This window comes from Rhinichthys klamathensis, unplaced genomic scaffold, assembly GCF_029890125.1.
Source record: "Rhinichthys klamathensis goyatoka isolate OS25496 unplaced genomic scaffold, OSU_Roscu_1.1 h1tg000033l_1, whole genome shotgun sequence".
In the NCBI taxonomy this organism is placed as follows: domain Eukaryota; kingdom Metazoa; phylum Chordata; class Actinopteri; order Cypriniformes; family Leuciscidae; genus Rhinichthys; species Rhinichthys klamathensis.
The window spans coordinates 1,464,876-1,485,558 of NW_026606582.1; the positions used below are offsets into that span (position 1 = coordinate 1,464,876).

At 41.7% G+C, this 20,683-nt stretch overlaps 1 protein-coding gene across 3 annotated transcripts; it reads left to right on the forward strand.

The window, feature by feature from the left end:
- Positions 1 to 134: 134 nt before the first annotated feature.
- Positions 135 to 20,406, forward strand: lsm14aa (LSM14A mRNA processing body assembly factor a). 3 transcript variants are annotated; one of them, XM_056245729.1, is made up of 11 exons: positions 135 to 402; positions 1,432 to 1,595; positions 4,996 to 5,137; positions 5,977 to 6,090; positions 13,032 to 13,208; positions 14,816 to 14,896; positions 15,616 to 15,795; positions 17,380 to 17,542; positions 17,637 to 17,675; positions 17,775 to 18,000; positions 20,368 to 20,406. In XM_056245729.1, the coding sequence occupies exons 1-11, from the start codon at positions 282 to 284 to the stop codon at positions 20,389 to 20,391; spliced, it is 1,431 nt and encodes a 476-aa protein (XP_056101704.1). In that variant the 5' UTR covers positions 135 to 281; the 3' UTR covers positions 20,392 to 20,406. The 3 variants fall into 3 exon arrangements, with proteins under 3 accessions (XP_056101704.1, XP_056101702.1, XP_056101703.1); XM_056245727.1 differs by lacking the exon at positions 14,816 to 14,896; XM_056245728.1 differs by lacking the exons at positions 5,977 to 6,090; positions 14,816 to 14,896 and having other exon boundaries at positions 137 to 402.
- The last annotated feature ends 277 nt before the right edge of the window (positions 20,407 to 20,683 follow it).

Below are 20,683 nucleotides of genomic sequence, written 5' to 3' on the forward strand. Positions count from 1 at the left end.
AGAGAGAGAGAGAGAGAGAGAGAGAGAGAGAGAGAGAGAGAGAGAGAGAGAGAGAGAGAGAGAGAGAAAAAAACATTCCCAACATTTAAAGTTGGGAAACCCTGACGTAGACGATATTGCAGGCGGTTCAACGTCATTTCCGCCTGATGGCCTGAAAATGCAGGCGGCCATATTATATTAGCAAACACACTCACGCAGTAGCAGCAGTTTGTTTATGCTTGTGAATTGCAGATAAATATTTACCAAAACTCTCTCAGTTTAGTTGAAGTGATCGTGTGACGATGAGCGGCGGCACGCCGTATATCGGCAGTAAGATCAGTTTGATCAGTAAGGCGGAGATCCGTTATGAGGGCATTCTCTACACCATCGACACCGAGAACTCAACCGTCGCGCTCGCCAAAGGTCAGGAAACACTCTTTACACACAAAAAGACTCTTCAGTTCGTGTTACGCGTAGTATTGCGAGGGTACGCGTTGTATTTAGCATCGAGGCTGCGTCTCAAAATGTAGTGCGCTCCCTAAACAGACAGCAGTGTTGAGCACTGGAGCCTCGTGCGGCAGTGTAGGGCTTCATAAGCGTGTTTCAGTTTACTTTGCATCATATTAACCTGCCGTAGTTTTGGGCATCATAACGGCAAAGTTAACGCGTCTGTCGTGTTCAAAACACGCAATCTGGCTGTTCGCTAAGATTTTAGCATGTGTTAGTGTGTTTAATGTAGGATTAACTCCCTCTGGATAGATGTTAACATTACATCGAAGTGATGCATTCTCTTACAAATGTGCCATGTTAACCAGAGTTTATGCCAAAATACCACAGTTACTGTTGCTACTGTAACATCTTTCCCCATTTAAACAGTGTAAGCGGTGTAATCAGAGTTGTTTTCTCATGCTAGTGGTTGCTAATACAAAGTTACCACAGTTTTATGATAATAAGTATAGTCACTGATATTTTGGATGAAATGATAAATGCTCAACCTTTATACCTTGCATGCATAGATAACTACTGCATTAAGGGATCTCTAATGTTTTATTGCCACTCTTTTCTGTGATTCAAATCATAATACTATCTCAACGTCCTTTTATTGATGCTATTAATATAGCACACATTTAAGCTCCCCTTTAAAAACTCCCAGACACTATTTTAACAATTTCAAAATGGTGATTCGCTGTCTGGCCAACTTTGATATGAAGATGAATGTTAGGATTGTGATTTTTGGTAGTACTAAAGCAAACTGTGAGCGTATATTATTAGCACCATTTTGTTGTTTTAAAGCTGTGATGTCAAACTTAACAACCGGATTACTTGCCAAGCAAAAGCTCTCCAATTTTAAGAAGATTAGAGTCAAACCTCCGAGAAGACTAATTTATTACGAATTACTTGGATGAAAGCTCATTAAAAACTCATGTTTGGCTCTCTTAATTCTCGTTGCAGTGCGCTCCTTCGGCACGGAGGACCGGCCCACGGACCGTCCCATCGCACCCAGAGATGAGACGTTTGAGTACATCATATTCAGAGGAAGTGACATCAAAGACCTGACAGTGTGTGAACCTCCCAAACCGACATGCTCTCTGCCTCAGGACCCCGCCATTGTTCAGGTACACACAAGAATGCACTCAGTAGCTGATTCCTGTACAAATGAAGGTTTATAATATGCTTGACTCACAAATAATGTGTTTTTGGTGCATATGGGCCAAAGTCTAGAGAGCTTTTATCTGAGTCTACTGTTAGATCCTTCCAATACTTCTGGAAAGCCAAGAATGTGGATCCAGTCTTTTTTACCAGATCCGGTCCTGAACCAATTTACAGATTTTCTCTGGTACCCAAACCTGTCATTAACTGTCTTCTTTCAGCCAAAGAAGCAGGAGGGAGTTGTGATTGTAAAAATGAGCTTAAAAACATCATCCTGTGATGTTAAAAACCTAAAAATGGAGGCTTCCTCTTATCTCTATCCTGTGAAGAGAAATATATCCCATGAAACCACATAAGATTAAACAAGAAGCAGCACTACAAGTGTGAGGAAAAATAAGTATTCAAATATAATTAAATCGTTCTAAATAAATAAGAGAAACCGTAAAGAAAAGAAAATGCAACACACACACGTGATTAATCTCTTCAGCTCATTAATACAGGTTGCGATTAATAATTCCTTTGATTTCCTGCCTGACGTACTAATTACCACATGTCCGCCGTGGACTCATGACTTCACCACTCCCTGTGGAGCTTTTTTCTGACACTATCCGACTAATTCATATTTGGTCAACTAAGGGCACATTTACACACAGCCGGGTGTTTAGAGAAACGAATATCCCCCCCGCCTCCGTTTTCAATAATAACATCGTGGGCATAACATCGTTCTCAAAAAAGTTGTCATTTACATCAACCCGCATAAATACGCCGTCGAGCGCCATCATATCTCTGGCGCATAATGTGACGCTTGAGAACCTAAAACCCCGTTTCTCCCAGTCGACACGGCCACACATAACCGGCGTTATCAGAAATCTCCACTTTGGCCGGAGTTTTTAGAAATTCTGTGATAAAAACGGAAGTATCTGCGTCTTCCCTTCGTGTAAACGGGGCGTAAGCCTCTTCTCGGCGACTAACGTTTGCTCTACTATTGTGGGGCAACCCTAGATTTCTGTAATACCTAGTAAATCAGTTGTCTGGATGTGGGCGTTACAGTAGGCCATGTGGATACACATGGGTGTATTAATTGCATAAAATTATTTCAACTGAATATGTTAATTTTAGGGCCGGGACTCGATTAAAAAAACTAATCTAATTAATTAGAGGCTTTGTAATTAATTAATCGCATTTTAATCGCATAAATATTTGACCTGAGAACTGTGAGAAGTCATTTTTTTCACATGGATTTTTAGTATACCATTGAATAATGACTGCATACATAAGCTTAAGCAACAAAATATTGTTTATTTTTGTTCAACCAAGTCCAGCAGACCAGTGCAATTTTTGCCATTAAGTGTAGCAATAGCATATTGCAACAAAATAGCATATTGCTACACTACACTAATAGCAATAGCGAATTCCTTGTTGCATAGCTTGCACACAACCATGCTCTTATCGACGCGTCCATCCGTTCGTTTTTTGTAACAACATTTCCCAGCCACCGGCCAACCAAAGCGATCTCGTCAGCTTCTTTCTTTTACTGTCTATGCTTCTTCGTCATGAACGCTAGTTGGTGCGCCAGTATAATCGGTCCGCCGAAACTCATCCAGTGAGAAACGTTCCGCGGTGCAAAAATAAGTGCGATTAAAAAAAAAAATTCTGTGTAATTAATTAACGCGTTAAAGTGTGTAATTAATTAATCTTAATTAACGCGTTAAAGTCCCGGCCCTAGTTAATTTGTTTAAATAGATTTTCTTTTAACATTGGATTGGATGCCTGTTATTTTTGCAAAAGGTTTACCAAAAAATGTCTGACTCCATACGTCCAGAGACGAGGATTTGGATGTCATTTTGCTCTGTAGTGAGCACCACTTGTACTCCACGAAGCACAACAAAAGTCAAAACTAATGAGAAACATGACAATACAATATTTACAGTTAAAAGCATTCATGTCAGGAAGAGTTTTTTTTTTTTTTTTTTTAGAAGATGACAGACTTGCTGAGAAAGTAAATTTGTGAGGTTGTGTGAGGGGGAAAAACAGAATTGTTTAAGTTACATACGCATGGAACACAATTTAAATGTGTATGAAACCCAATATTATATTTAAATAGCCAATATAGGTATTTAACCCAACCCCCCAAAGCTAGTTCCATCTGTAAAGATCTTACGATACCGAAAGTTTCTGTCTAGTTAGGCAGCTCAGCTTTCATATGCCGAAACGAGCGAGAACCTGTACTAAGAATTTAAATATGTGAGATTTTTTTCATTATACGTAATTCTTAGATTGAGTGGTGTTGGTTTTCAGTTTGTCAGTGGCTCTCATTCATGAAACATTCGTAAATATACGTGATTTGCGCGTAAAGAGACCTTCCCGAAAACTCTTCTCCTGATTCACAAATACTTCGTAAACGTCAGATGTGATAGTGAAATGTGTGTGTGTGTTAATGAATTCCAATCAGTCGTAAATGGGATGCGCGTGCACGTTCATTCTCAATTACCATAAATCCCGCCCATTAAATCCGACTGACAACTATATATGGGCATCATATTATGACATGATGCGAATGAATTTTTTTTTCTCAGATGCAGAAATTGAAGTTTTATTATCAGAAGTTCATTCAAAACGCCACATTTTATTTTCAAGCGTACATAGTGGCGTATCGGGTCCTAAAAAAAAGGAAGCTTGGCAGCATATTACAGATGCAGTTAATGGAGTTTCATCTGTTAATCAAACATTCCCAGAAGTGAGAAGAAAATGGTTCGACATTAAGCTTGAGAGCAAAAAACGAATTAGTTCACTTCGGAAAAATAGTATTCAAACTGGAGAAGGACCACCATCGCAGATGCTATTACTGGCTCTCATAATAAGAAAAACCGTATGTAATTACTATATATAATATTTTTTCAAAATGCTGTGCAAATATGTACCCGATTAAGGTGAATTAAAATGCAGCCTTAGTTATTAATGAGCAAAACGTTCGGGTGTTAAGCGCACTATTTACGCGTGGCCGGGAGCAGGTGTAGATTTCTTGTGTACCAACTAACATTTGGAAAATACGAACATTTTAATGAATCCGAAAATTTACGCCAGAACCACTTTACACACGATTTACACACAAATCCGTTCTGCTCGTGTTTCATGAATGAGACCCATTGCTCGTAGTGTAAAGGCTCTTGCACACTGAGTCCGAAATTTTCGTATGCGTTTTTTCGTATTCGTGATTTGGTGGCTCTGAAATGTCAAAACACCATTCAAACTGCTTTCTACGGATGTGAAAAATCGATCCCGATCCGAATTTCGGACTCAGTGTGCAAGGACCTTAATTCTTGACCAGTTGACCTCATTATGCTTTCTCCTTTTCTCATCTGTTAGTCCTCTCTGGGATCTTCTGCCCCACCATCATCTTTCCAGTCAGGAAACTCCTACGGGCTGTTCAGTCGTCCACAGGTCACGGCATACCCTCAGTTCAACCCTGCCCCGCTGGTCTCGCCACAGTTCGGGACGGTCGGTGTCGGTAAGTGTCCTCTCACAGCTCTGCTGGGGATGTTTCAGTTCAAACTGAACACAGGAGGGGTGTAACAAAACCCTCATGTCACTCTTCGATGCATCTCACGATACGATATTATTGCGATACTCCAAGACCTTTGATAAAAGGTTAAAAAGTTTTTTACTGTTGATTAAAATGGTCAATTTGGTATAACATTGTGAGTGTGAAAATGAATAGACTTTGACTTAGTGCTGGAAACCCAATGCACAGGATAATAGTGACACCAGAATAAAAATATTCATGATTCTGGCCCTGAAAATACAGAATTATTTTAGACGCTTTTTACTGGTAACAGAAGATATTTGGCATCATCAGGACCCACAAATATTCCCCTATTGCATTATTAGGCTATACATTATATTCAACATTATAATAGCAGTTTAATGTAGTACTGACACTAAAACTCTCACAATTTTAATATTGTGAAATACTATTACAATTTAAAATAACTGTTTTCTATTTTAGTATATTTTAAAATGTAATTTATTCCTGTGATGCTGAATTTTCAGAATCACTACTCCAGTCTTCAGTGTCACAAAAACCAGTTGTGCTGCTTAATACATTTTGGGTGAAATATACACAATATTGTCACTATAAACTGTACACATTGTTACATTTTTGTATTCCGATATAATGTTACACTCCTAATGAGAGGCATATTTTTATAACTTAGCCTACAGCTGGAGAATACTTCAAGACATCCAATAATTTTTTACAAGGCGCTGTCGAGCAGAAGTGACAGAACAGGGTATTGGATGATCCTGTGGCACTGCTGATGTGTGTGCCTGCTTTTCCTTTCCTCACAGGAAGGTCTTTGGGATTTTTTGTTAGTGACACTGGCATGACTGCGCCACTGCCTCAGAGCAATGCTATTGCCTCTGCTTTCAACAGTGACACTCTGTGTGCTTTCGTAGCAGAAGGTAAACCATTCCCTGGGGACCGAAAACAAACTATTTAAGGTTTATAAACCAAATGATTTGGGTTTATCTAACCGTCAAATGAAATCAAAATGTTACTAACAATTGGTCAATGTAAAATAAAGCCTTGTGTTCAGAACTCAGCAAGATCCCACCCGTTTGGTGGTCTTTGTGTCTGTTGTCTCTTTTGTCTTTTGAAAGTTTCGTATGTAAGAGTTTCGTTTCTCACTCAGAGGCAGTTTTAAGGCACCTGCATGTAGAGGACAAATTAAGAGGTCTAGTGGTTTTCTGACTACCATAACTCATGGGCAACAAACACGCTGCAAACCTTTGGGAATAATAATCACATTTAAATGGGGGAGTGAATTATGTGAGCAGAATACAGGAGTTGATGTCAAAATGGCTGAGAACCAAAATCCAATTTTCCGAAATATTGGCAAAATTCTAATTGTATTCGAATTCTTAAGGCAATACTTAATGTTAGAGGGAAAAAGTACTGTGTTGTCTCCTGTGCCCACAAGAGGGCGCAAGCGAGCGCAATAAGCAAATAAACCAAATCAAGCATCGCATCTTTTGTTGAAATGAAGTGACGTTCACTTTTTAAAGTGCATTAACTTTTGAAACGATTGTTCTTAAATAAAATATAATTGACTTAATGTACATGCAAGGAATATAAGGTTATAATAGTGCATAAAACTAAGTGTATCAATAACATGAGAAAACGCGTCTCAACAGACAGCATATTAATGTACTATATAAACACAATACAGCAAACCTGCCATTCAGAAACAATCCACTTCTGCTCACTACACATCTACATAATGTTCGTCCAAAACACCAGACGGTGATCTTGATCTGCCGTAGGGCTGAACGATTAATCGAATCGCGATTTGAAGCGTTGCGATTAGCTTATCGCAGAAGGCTTCGATGTGGGTGCGATATAAAAAATGTCCCAGAGCAAAAGCATGACTGACCTCTTTGTGTGGCCGTCTTACTAACCAACTGAGTGAGCGCACCTCCGTTATACCCCAAAGAAGCTACTATTGGATAGAATGTAGTATTAATTTCGTTAAACGAAATCTGATGATTGTTTTTTTTTTTTGTCGACCTTTTTTTTTTCCAGGACTAAGACGAGACAACACCAACATCATTAAATGATATCTGTGACTAAATAAACATGCAATATCCTTGATGAAAGACAAGACTAAATGTAGTTACAATTTTTTTTTTTTTTTTTACCAAAATCACTCTTTTGTTTTTGTCAGGGAAAAAGAGACTGCAGTGTGATTGCAGTGTGTTCCAGCCCAATATATCCATGCAAAAATTTCCTCTGTTTCTCTGAGGAAGGCGTTTTCCTTGGTTGCTGCCCAGACCTTGAGTGATTCGACCTCAGCTACGACTCAACTCTACTGGGTCAGCAGTTGCTGCAATTCACTGCGCATCTTCTGGCTCCTAGCTCACTTCTTTCCAGTTCCATAACAGTAGATTTTTCCCGGTGATTCCCCAAACCATGTGCTGCCACACACTTCTCAACCATGTGCTGCCCCACACTTCTCAACCCCCCCACCCACCACCGCTAGGCTCCACATTGATTGGATGGGGAACTCCCTACCAGTCATCCAGCTCCTTGTACTTGCGTTCCTCTCTGATGCCTCCTGCTTACCCTTTCCCCAGGGTTCTGCCAGCTCCATCAGAACAAATTTATTCTCCTCTGGGTTACAAATATATGTCTGGTTCCAGGGTTGAACTGAAACCTTCAACCTAGGTCCATGTCCACTCCCTTGGCAATAGTGCAACACATTTGACCTTGGTGTGAAATTAGGATGAGTTTGTCTTATTCTTTAAAGAAATTGCATATGCCTGCTCTATACCCTGACTGGATGTTTGGTCCTCCTTTCCTGTTCCAAGATGCCTGTGAGCACGGAGTACTTTATCATGGCAACACCTGTTCTTTCCCTGGGTCCCTGATGTCTTGAAGCCCGACAGGATGTGTGTCGTCGAGGTCACTCGACCAAGATCTTACACAGTAGGACCTTTCGCAATCTCCTGTGTAAAAGATTCAAAATGAGATCCAGCATCATGGAGTCATTTTTATCTTCCTTTTAAAGCTGATGTAGGTAACTTTTGTAAAAAAAATATATATATTTTTTACATATGTTAAAACTCATTATGTCCTGACAGTAGAATATGAGACGGATAATCTGTGAAAAAATCAAGCTCCTCCCAGTGGTCCTATTGCCATTTGCAGAAATACACGCTCCCGGTCAGAAACCACTAATCAGAGCCAGGAGGAATGTCTTAGCAGTGTCAATCACGCTCGTGTACACGCTGATCACACCCCTCTCTTGCACAGCGTGTACCAGTCGTTCAAACCAAACTCAAGATTGCCGGTGTGCCGCAGCTGTGCTAATGGCGGAGAAACAACCTAAACTGGAAATTTCTGGAGTGGCACCTACTCATAAAACAAAGACGGGTAAAAGGAAGAAGACCGATGGCGAAAAACAAGCGAAAAAGAATTAGAGCCCATTGACTCGGTGTCAAAACTCTAGCCGCGTAACATGTAGATAAAATGTCACGCACTGTGCAAAGCAACAATTGAAACCTAATTCACTGGCTTGTCATGTTGCTGAAATAATGTTGCGGCGAGCAGGACGAGGCCGAGGGACATGAGAGCGGCGCGAGGCCGGTGGCGTGAGTGATAATGAACGACACCTGTGAGACGCACCGGTCTCGTATCTCTCACGGAGGAGCGGAAGCGTAAAGGAGGAGCGACGACAGTGAAGATCGAGAGAGGAACAGGCCTGATTTTACGTTGTGATTTTATGTTGTGATTTTATGTTCTGTTTTGTGCGCCAGCAGTCGTACGTGAGGGGCTACTGGCTTATACTTTCATTTTGTATTTGTTTATTTATTATTAAACTTGTTGAACCTTCGCCGGTTCCTGCCTCCTTCTTCCCATAACAACTGAACCCTGTTACAACTGTACTAGCTAGTGCTGTAGCGGCGCGTCTACGTCATTTTTTTGCGTTGACACTTATTTATTTTTTGCGTTGTTCCCGGCGGTACAGCTCGCCACACACACGTGGGAGACCGAAACATTGCAGAATGGAGGACAAAAAGTGAATGTGCTTTTTTTTTTAAATTAATCGCACACAGTAAACAAAACCTTAACAAAAAAAACGTTGCAATTTAGAAGCGCAAACTGCGTGCCGGTGCGGTGAGACGGACACGCTCGGGCAGATTCGGCTTGAAGTCGTTCATCCTCGGATGCGGCGCCGCGCGCTGTTACAAAAAAAGCCGTGCACACAGCCAAGCGAAATGGGGTCTTGCGCACCCAACGCACACGACCGCCCAGTGCCCACACCGCACGCACCTCCGCGTGCGGACACGCCGAGTATAAACAAGACCTCCGTGTCAGCGCGCACTCTGGTCGGTAAAGGGGCACAGACTCTCCCGAATCATCTCCAGCAGTAGCAGCCTCCGAAGCACCACTAACTCCGCCTCCATTTCCCTCGTAAGCTGATATTAGTATTTAAACATTCTCTATAATAAAAAATGTTTGTAAAAAATATTTTAATAACACGGTTTTGGTGGTTATAGAGTTCTAATGACGGTGTTCTACTATAACCGTCGGACTCACGGTTATATAATAACCGTCACACCCCTATTTTGTAGCTTGAGCTCTGCACACTTTAGTGGTTCTAGCTGACCATCTTAGCTCTCCGTGCAGTTTGTTCATGCTTTCAGTGATTCAGTACGCCAGTTCGTATTTTCTTGAGATACATTATGGTTTTTTATTAATCGAGCTGCAGAAAAATAATCATTATATTTAGGGATGGGAAACGAGAACCGGTTCTTCTTCAGAACCAGTTCCCAGTGAACCAATTCCCTGGAACCGTTAGTATGCCTGCTTAACGATTCCGCTTATCGGTTCCGCTCGTTGCAAATGTGTCATGACGTCACACACGCGCTGATGAGTTATTGATTCAGAACGCAGCAAACATGGCATCGAGACAGAAGCGCTCGTTTGGTTATATTTCACGCGAAAAGACGACAATATATGAGGTGCCGTCTAGGGCTTAAATCAATCTTCATTCACCCACACATATATGAAACACTTGCATATACACGTATACGAAGTAGTCAAACATACATGTATACTGCTGAATGCTCAAACAAATACATATGAAATGCACAACGACACACCTAAAGTCGCTCACGCATGCACACAAACTCTACACACACGAGATGCGCGAAACTCTCCAGGCACATACTTATAGACGCGCGCACACACAAACTCAAATGAGACGCGCGCACACACAAACTCTTCACGCACATACTCATGAGACGCGAGCGCACACACACTCAATGAGAGTATGACGGCGCCTCATAACAATATGGTCACTTGCAACACCTGTAAAATTTCCATTTCGTCAAAGGGGGGGACCTCCAGCCTAGAAATCTAGACGCACCCTAGCGGCAGCGAAAATTATTTCGCAGCCAGTGTGGTCTAGCAACTCTCCATAGGCTTTTGAGCTGTAAAAACCAAAAACTGGTCAGGCCAATCACATCGTGTATAGAGTCGGCGGGCGGGCTTAACACAATGACGGCACAGTTCATGACGTTCCGCGTGATTTCCATAGGTGATTTTCCTGCTACTTGAAAACAATGAAGATGCAGCGGTCTTTCGAATCGGCTTTGGCCGCGACTCTGGAGGACTTGGAGTTAAGAGAACGTCACTTAAGTCATTCTTAAAAAAGGAAGATGTGTTCGGAGTTTTACCGACCTGATACGGCAAAAGTTGAATATATCAATTAGCTCCGCTGGTGGAAAAACGCATGGGACTCACTCATCCACAACCGTTCGTTGCTCTGGTTGGTTGTAGCGCTATCCTATTGCGTGCAGAGGGATTTTGAAAGGTAACCGTTTATCCCGCCCCTCGGATTGAGGCATGTCAATGGAGAGTTCCCAGACCTAACATCTTGATGTAGGTCTGGCATGCCAGGCTAGGGGACCTCCAATATGCAGAAACATTTGGCCACACAGCATGAACAGACTTTAGTCCCATGAAACTTAAACTGGAATGTCATTATGTCACTGTTTCTGTCACTGCGACTTCACGAACAGGTGAACACGCGCACGCACGCACACATCACTTTTGAAGTAAAATTGAGGATGCAGTGCATGTAATGCATCGAGATATCGAATTGAACTGAATCGATGACATGATAATCGTAATCGAACCGTGATACCAGTGTAGGTTCACACCCCTAATACTCTGTGCTGTGTCAGCGAGTTAATAATAATTAACAAACAAATAAGTTATAAGTTCAATAAGTTAATACAAACGAACAAATTTGTACTTATTCCCTCACCCAATGAGAATCGATAAGGAATCGAATCAATAAGCAATATCGATAATGGAATCGGAATCGTTAAATTCTCATCAATTCCCATCCCTAGTTATATTAATCGTCCAATTAGTCGTTAGATTAGTCGACTAATCAATAAAATAATCGCCCGACTAATCGCTTAAATTAATAATCGTTTACCCCAGCCCTAGTACTAGCAAACCTTATCTAGCATTAGGCCTACATATCGCTAGAATAATTACTTGAATTATATTATATATGTTAGTTACCGTTATATTATCTTACTAGCTATTTATAACTTATAGAAAGGGTGCAACGTTATAAAGTTACATTACATGTATTGCAAAATACGTAATGATTTGAGGACCAAGTTTGTAGTCAAAGTATGGGCAGGCCTTAGTCAATGTAAAGCATATTGTTGATGTTTCGTCCCTATTAGTGAATGTGCCGTAACTGTTTATCCACCGTCATCGGTGGCCCTGTTTACTAGGCTGCGCGTTCACGACGGGCTCCGCTGTGGAGGACGAGCTGTGGAGGGAGGGCTGTAGCGCAGCAGAGAGCAAGGGGGTGGGACCTGGAAGTTGTGCTTGTTCAAATTTTCAGGCTAAGTCAACGTTTTCTCAAAACTCCCTACTGGAGCTTTAAGGAGGGCCCACCTTGCCCAGCAACCTTGAAGAGGAACCTTGAACCTCCTACTTTCCACCATGCTTTCCCAGTTTCTCACTTCTGCTTAGACTGTCTTGCATCGTTGAGCTAGATTAGAGATGGGCAACTGTGGTCCTCTAGGTCCACTGTCCTGCAGATTGTATCTCCACCCCTAATCAAACATACCTGAAGAGTCTAACTAAAGACTTCTGGATTACTTTAAAATGAGGGTTTTTGATTAGGGTTGGAGTTAAACTCTGCAGGAGAGTGGACCTTGGGGTCTAGAGCTGGCCACCATTGGGCTAGATTGTCCCTTCTGCTAGAAGTGTAATATGCTAAGACTCTGCCTTCCAGTGCTTGGGCTTCCTGTGATGTTCCCTGGCCTGAGTGGCCACTCCATCTGAGCTACCGGTGCACTAGGAAGCCCCTTGCACCATGTTTCTGTGGAAATGTTAACCTATATGTCTCAATGGTCTTTGTAGTTCCTGTAGGTCAAAAGCCAAATTTAAAAACGTGGGGGTGACTCAACTGCAATAACTATTTCTTCAGTTCGATTCTGTGCAGAGACTACACACACAATATAAGTGTGGTTATCACCTGACACTTTCTGTTGTCGCTCCTGAACTGTGTGTACCAAACTGGATTAAGCTCTCTGCAATAACTTTATTTAGCTGCTGTGTGTGGGTGTCTCTTGAAATGCTGATTTAAGATTTCTCCAATTAATATTTATAATTGAGTGTGTGTGACTGGATTATGATCTGTTTTTAATCAAATTATTCCATTAACACAATTCACCAGATTTTGTCTTCTAACCAGCACTGATTTCCTGGTCAGGGTGGCTGCGGTTCTTAACATTTTTGGCTGTGAACTGTCAGATTTTGTCACTTTATCGTATGTCTCTTAACTTTTGCCATTTCTGTAATGCAGGTCACACCAGTCCGGCTCTGGACGCTCTCCGAAAAAGCCCCCTAGTGGAGCCTTCTGCCCCATCAGCACCTGCGGTCACCACTGCCCTCACGGCATTGGGCCGCAAGAGCCCCGTGTCAACTCGTGCAGCCTCCACCAATACCCAGATGCCTGTGGACCTCGCGGAGCAGATGAGGGGTGAGGAGATATTTTGACGGTTGCAGTTCAGCGTTACTACATTTCCAAATGGAAACATTTCCTTTCTTTCAACAAAGAATTCGTGCCCATTGGTTTCTGAACTGCCCTACAGAACATGAAATGAGTCATGGCGCCCTCTTGTGGTCTGTACACATGACCGTAACGTGTGATTGACCAACACAATCAGATCGAAAGTGGGAAGTGTCGACTTGGGGATTCCCACCCCAGACTTCATCTGCCATGTGGCAGTAGTGAAGCTTGTATTTGAGTCTCAAGGCCCGTTCACACCAAGGACGATAAAGATGTGTGACGAAAAGACGAAAATCGTTCTCAATATTAAAGAATAGCAGAGTTCACACCACAGATATAACGATATAGAGAAACGATATCTTGGATCACTTGAAAAAACTAAAGTTTTTGAAAGATAAAACACTGACAGCCAATCAGAAGCCATTCTAATTTAAGGGCTTGCGCATTTAAAAAGGCAGGCGACATTGCGGAGCAGTTAATCTCCGAGGTCCACCACTGTTTGACAAGTCAAGCCCCTTTTCAAGAAAATGGATGTGGAAAACAATCGTTCATACCCTCTGAATAAGCAGAAGTATTACCTCAGGTATCCAGCACTCGTTTCCACAACATTGTCTTGCTTTCTTTGAAGTTGCAGTGAAAAAAAGACTAGGTGTTGTTTTTTAGTCCACTATATTGACTACGTCAGCTAAATTCACCGTTAGATTATTAGCTCGATTACACTAGCTTCACTCGAAGCATAGCATGCTGAGGACATCTGCTGGTTAAAGCCGTGTAAATGCAACAAGAACAGCAAAAACATGCTCAATGACGTTCTACACACTTTGCAACCGCACCAAACAGACCGTTGTCGTTCGTTGGTGCGGACGCAAATATAGTTGTCATTATAGTTATTGTTCTTGGTGTGAACGGCCCTTAACTCCTAGTGTGGAGAACATGTTTTAACATCCAAGGTAATTTAAATGTGTCATGCCAGTCTAGCCAAACTGTTGTTGTTGTTTTAACATTAAGAACGTTAGGCCCTTCAGGTCCGTTCACACACACCGAGAACAATAACTATAAAGATAACGATAGATCCAGTTCTAAAAATAATTCAAGATATAAAAGAGTCCATACTACAGCAATGGCACGGAGAAATGATATTGTTGGAATCACTTTCATGATATATGATATAAACCAATCAGAATCCACTCAACTTGAAAGGGCTTTTGAAGCGGCAGACGACAAAACTGAACGATATTGTTGTTCTCGTTATAGATATCTTTATTGTTATCGTTCTTGGTGTGAACGGGCCTGTAGTAGTTCTGCAATAACGTTTGGGCCTCTGATGCCCCAAAATGCTGTTCAGGTAGGTAGTTTAGTTAAGACACAGCCTTTGACTCAGGCTGTTAGTTACTTGACAAACTTGATGGATTCTGGATAGCCTATAATTTTAAAGCCCTTTTATTAGTGCTTCAATAGAATCAATAGAATAGAGATGTATGACACCGTTTGAGCAATGCCAGTGTTAAAACAGGTTCTGCTACGCGCATTTGGTAAAGCTTAATGTGTCATAGTCCTGAAGAGCTATACTCTCCCAGGTACTGATGTCCCGAAACCAAGCGAACCAGAGTCCAGTCAGTCCAGAGGAGGCAACGGAGACGCGACTAAGCGGCTCGCAGGTTATAACACCTCTGCTGAAAGCCCCTCACTGCATCGATGCTAAAACTGCATGATTCCTATAAGAGCTTCGCCCGTCTGTATTTCACATCTGTCCATAGACTTTCTTCATTTATCGGAACTTGAAAGGGTGAATCTCATGCATCCTGATGAGAACATGCTTCACCCCAAACTCAAAAGGGAGAAAAAAATGCATTAAGCAGATAATGCATTATTTACTTGCTTTGCTGGCCTGAGTGTTTTCATGCGATTCACTCAAAACGCTGTTTTTACCTGTCATTATACCTTTAAATGTTTTAAGCAGACGGCTTAAACAGCTGTTTTGAGGGGTTTCTACACCCTAGACACAGTAGAAAATGTGTTTGCACTGCTCTGTGTGGAAAGGGCTTTGTGTCCTTGCGATACTTGGGTAGCTGTGTTCACCCAAGCTGTATTTGTTGACTTTCATAGTGATCGGCTTGATTTACCTCCTCTTCAGTAGACAACTGCTGCATTTTTCGACTACACCAACAACTAAATGTAGCTAATGTCTTTGAAGGCCTCTATGAGGTGCTAATAGACTTTTTTATATTTCTAGCAACTGAACGTCATAAAGCAAGCTTAGAATGGATCCTTTTTTTGCAATCTTTGATTTATTTTTATATATGGCCCACTGTAAAAGTATGTATTAATGTCGACATGTGTTTTGTAGAGCGATGACCCAGTGTTTGTGTGTTTTCAGCTGCTGGCCATCCTGCTGCTCGCCGCGGGCGCGCTGGAGGTCATCGCGGTCGAGGTCGGTTCCCTGTGCGCAGAGAAGGACCTATGAAGTTTGAGAAAGACTTTGACTTTGAGAGCGCCAATGCTCAGTTCAACAAAGATGAGATTGACAAGGAGTTCCAGAGCAAACTCAAGCTGAAAGGTACAAACTGACTACCAAATGTGCCAGATCAGCTTTATTTATTATAGAAATGATATGCTTTTAAAAGTATGTTAACTGTAAACAGTGTAATGTTTTTGGACACTTAAATGCTTGTTAATTGCAAGGAAAGTGTATTAGTTTAAATTAGGGCTGTCAGTTAAATACGTTAACGCAATCCCATTTTACCGGCGTTAGTTTTCTCGCGCGATTAACTGTCTTTTTGGCCAAGCAAACTTTGTCGTTTTTTCACATGCTTTTGCAACAGGACGCGGCATGCGCGATGAAACCCATTCATTTCTATGGCTTGCGCCACATGAGGACGTTTTGTTGCTTCGTCGACCAAAGCGCAAGCAGATCTTATGTCTAGACCGGAAACAAAACAACAGGCACGACGCCGGCGCCGCACACACTTGTTTGGGCTTGCGAGCCGGCCAAATAGTTGGTTAACGTTACGTTTTGAGTGGATGACGAGCGCGAGACGCCGAAATGGATGCCAATAAGATTCTGAATGGAAAGTTTACTTTTAAAAAGTTGCCAAATGGTTCCATTGACAAGACCAAAGTGATCTGTGTGTTTTGTCGTTGTGAACACACACACACACACACACACACACACAGCTGATGCGAATTCTCCGCCCCCTCGTCAATATCAGGACCTCGTCAGTATTTCTTTCACCCTTTTATTGAAGGACAGTGTTACACTGTGTGAGAGATTATTTGCTCCAAGTGAGAATGTTAGTGTGAAATTGAACACAGTATTGTCAATGTTGTTTTCAATAATAAAAAAACATTTGCACAAAGCAAGCCGATCCACTTTTCCATGTTGAAAAGAGCATTAAAATGAGAAAAAAGAATGGGTCAAAAAGAAATCAAGAGACATTTAGAATAGATAAAAATGTGCGATTAATTGCGAGTTAACTATGACATTAATGCGATTAATCACGATTAAATATTTTAATCGTTTGACAGCACTAGTTTAAATTTGTTAGTTGAACTTTATAGTGCTTTTCTTGACCTTTTTAGGGCTTAAGTACTTTATTTGTTATTTATTTTTTCCCCCACAGTGTTAAATATAGTTCAAGTGTACTAACATTTATGCCAAACTAAATATACTTAAGTGTAATTTTTGTTGAAGCTTGTGTGTCATGTATTTAAATAATTACATTTATAATGATCATGCAATTTAGTACATATTAATATATTTACTTTAAACGTAGTATCGAATAACACTACAGTTAAAATTATAATCAAGCGCTTGTGCTGTAGTATGTTAGTCAATGCATCAAAATAAGTGTACTTTAAAGCACAACAAAATATTTAGAAGAAAATAGTCTAATTTGACATTACAAAGGGCACTTTTTTTGTGAAACATAAAAGTGTCTCTTTAAGTGGCCTTTTATTTCATTAATGTCATATTAGTACAAGTACAGTGCTTTTTCATAGTTTTCAGATCTGACGTACACTGCAAGTGCACATACAGTTAAGCACACCTTTTTACAAAGGAGAGTAAAGGAAAGGGCCTCCTCGTGTTGTAGTCCAACACACATGCAGGTATAGATCTGTGTTATTGTGTGTGTTTGTTCAGATGAGAAGCCCGAGAAAGCTTTGAATGGCGAGGATAAGGCTGATTCGGGAGTCGACACTCAGAACAGTGAAGGAAACGCCGATGAGGAAGTTCCTCTCGGATCAAACTGCTACTACGACAAAACCAAGTCCTTTTTCGACAACATCTCCTGTGATGATACAAGGTCAGATGAGCCTCCATGTGGAAACTCTCACTGTTGGTACATGATGCAGCAACCATGATCTGACTGTGAAATGATTGTGCGTGATTTTAAACAGGAAGGCAGCCGAGAGGTCTGGAGGATCCGGTTTCCCCCGGTGAGTCCAACAGGAGGCCAGCGGCTGTATGGCAGAGGAAGCAAGCCGCAGTTTGCATGGAAACTTTGTGAAATGTATTTGAGCTTGTTTTAATTTCAGGAGGAATACCTGGGCGGAGGAGCGGAGGATGAACGCGGAGACGTTTGGCATCCCGTTGCGACGGGGCCGCGGAGGGTTCAGAGGTCGCGGAGGCATGGGCTTCAGGGGGGGCCGGGGCCGTGGGTTCAGTCGGGGCTCGTTCGGGTCGTACCCGGGTGGAAGTGGCTTCAGAGGAGCGTTCAGAGGCAGTCAAGGAGGAAGAGAGTTCGCTGATTTTGAGTACCGGGTAATGAATGATTCTTGTGATAAAGATCAATACACTTCTAAAATATTTGGCACTTTCCTCTAGTAGGGCATAAAATATATATCTAACATAAAATAGCAGGTAGGAATGGGCACCGACACTGAACTATGAAAGGCTGCTGTATCGATGAGCTCTGACGATCATATTAAACCATTTGTCTGATGCAGTTTTGCTATTCGCTGTCCAGAAGAGAGAGATCGCACGACACCACAGCCCCGGCTTAACTAGTGACGGTGGCCGAGAGAAATAACATTCAAACGCTCACACTTAAGACCTGTGATGTATGCTGATTTCACGCAGCCGCCATTTTTAAATAGAAAGCGAGGCTCCGGTAAGAAAGAAAACCGGAAGTGTCGCCTTTAATCAGGAGTGTCGCGAATACGATGGTGTATTGTTGTGTTTAATGTAGAAATTAGTTATTCTAAAAATGTACATACATTTCTTTCATTCTTTAGACTGTATACAGTGAAATTAATTTACAAATAAAATTATTTTTTATATATAATTCAGAACGTAAAAAAAGAAGCAGGAACGAACTATAGACATATCCTGTATTATATATTGGATATTAACATCCAATAGTGTAAATGGCGGCAGCAGCTTCAGGTTGGGAGTCCAAGGCATTGTTGTCTATCTGTACTTCCGGTTTTCTTCCCACCGGAGCCTCGCTTTCGATTTCAAAATGGCGGCTGCGTGAAATCAGCGTATTGATCTAATTTTATTTTTGATTTCGGCTTTCAAGGATTAAAAAAATAATAATATATTTGAGGTAAAACTATTACAAGCTAGCCGCGATTTGTCTAGTGCAACTTCCTCCCCTTCACAGCGGTGCGCTGTCATTTCTCCCTAAAACCCGAACTACACGTCAGAATCAGCACAACCAGGGATTGCTGTAGAATGCCATCCATCCATCCATCCATCCATCCATCCATCCATCCATCCATCCATCCATCCATCCATCCATCCATCCATCCATCCATCCATCCATCCATCCATCCATCCATCCATCCATCCATCCATCCATCCATCCATCCATCCATCCATCCATCCATCCATCCATCCATCCATCCATCCATCCATCCATCCATCCATCCATCCATCCATCCATCCATCCATCCATCCATCCATCCATCTTCTCTCCGTTTTGGCCTTTCATCCACACCGAGACAGTGATTTTTATTAATAAAAACAAAGCTTTTCGAAAACACTATTTTCTCGTTCTAGTGTGGACTTTGAAAACGATGACGCATGTCTAGTCATGTGACATCAATAGATTCTTAAATGTATGGGAAATATGAGTGCTATTAGCCAACAGTAGATTAGCTAGCCTGAAGAGTGTACAACCCTGTGTTAGGTTTTTATTTGTGATATTTAATGTTAAAGGGATACTTCAGGATTTAGCATTAAGCTTTGTATTAGTAGGAAACCTGTAGTATTTTCAAATTACCGTGCTTTCCACCCTCATATCCCCCTGAGACGAGAGACGATTTAGCTTTTTTTGGAAGCTAAGCTAGCAGGCTCTTGTTCTGTGGAGAAAGCTGAGTAGTAGGGGTTACCATCCTCTTTTTCCCGGACATGTGCGGCCGTCGAGATCGTACAAAATGTCCGGGATTCAGCTTTTGCTTTCTGCAGTCGCCATTCATTGTTTACATGCACACCTTTTGTTTCAATCTAACTGAATTCATTCCGATTGGTGAATCTGTATGTAGTGTTTACATGAACGCCAAACATGTGATCGGTTGATGTGCGTTTTAACATTGCTAAGAAAATTCCCGCTCCTCCGTGAGAGATACGAGACCGGTGCGTCTCACAGGTGTCGCTCATCGGTAATCACACCACCGGCCTCGTGCCGTTCTCCCGCGGCCCTCACTCGTCCTGCTCGCCACAGTAAACATGATGAATGGCGACTGTAGAAAGCAAAAGCCGAATCCCGGACATTTGGGGCGATTTCGAAACACATTTTCGGGCAGACTCATCACGGAGACTCACTAGTAGCCTAGACTTGTTGTTTAACTACTGCGCGCTGTTACCGGTAGGCATGGCCTCCTAGGGCAGCGAAGCAAGTGCATTCTGGGAGCCATCACATAAGCCAAAAATACATTTTCTGGCTTTTCTCAGTCTAGAATATAGAATAATTATAGAAATAATTTCACATTTCTTCTACATAAATGACCCATTTTAAATACACATTCATCTTTCCAGAGGTGAAGTATCCCTTTAATTGTTAGAATCAGGTGTTAAATATAGAAAAAAACAAACACAAAATTTGTACTTTTATGACTGTTGGTTTGTAGTTTTAACTGAAGTATGAATAACTTGATGTTTTTCTCTCTTCATTTGCTCCTCCAGAAGGACAACAAAATGGCCGCGTAGTGACGCGAGGAGAGGGATCCGGGCCGGCTGTGTGCGGGAACTGTGCGTCTCGGGTCCGAACGAGGAGATGATGTGCGTGTTGTAAATCTGTCACCAGCACTGGGGTTCGACTGCTTGAAACCTGGACATTAATGAAACATCTACTCCGTTTCTTCCTGAGGAGTGGAACAAATGCAATTTTTCCGAATTGTTAATTTGACAATAATATTTCCAGATGGATTCAAATATATTACGTCTTCTGAGGGACTTTTTGTTGTTGTGTTGACCACGCTCAACCTGAATCTGACACACC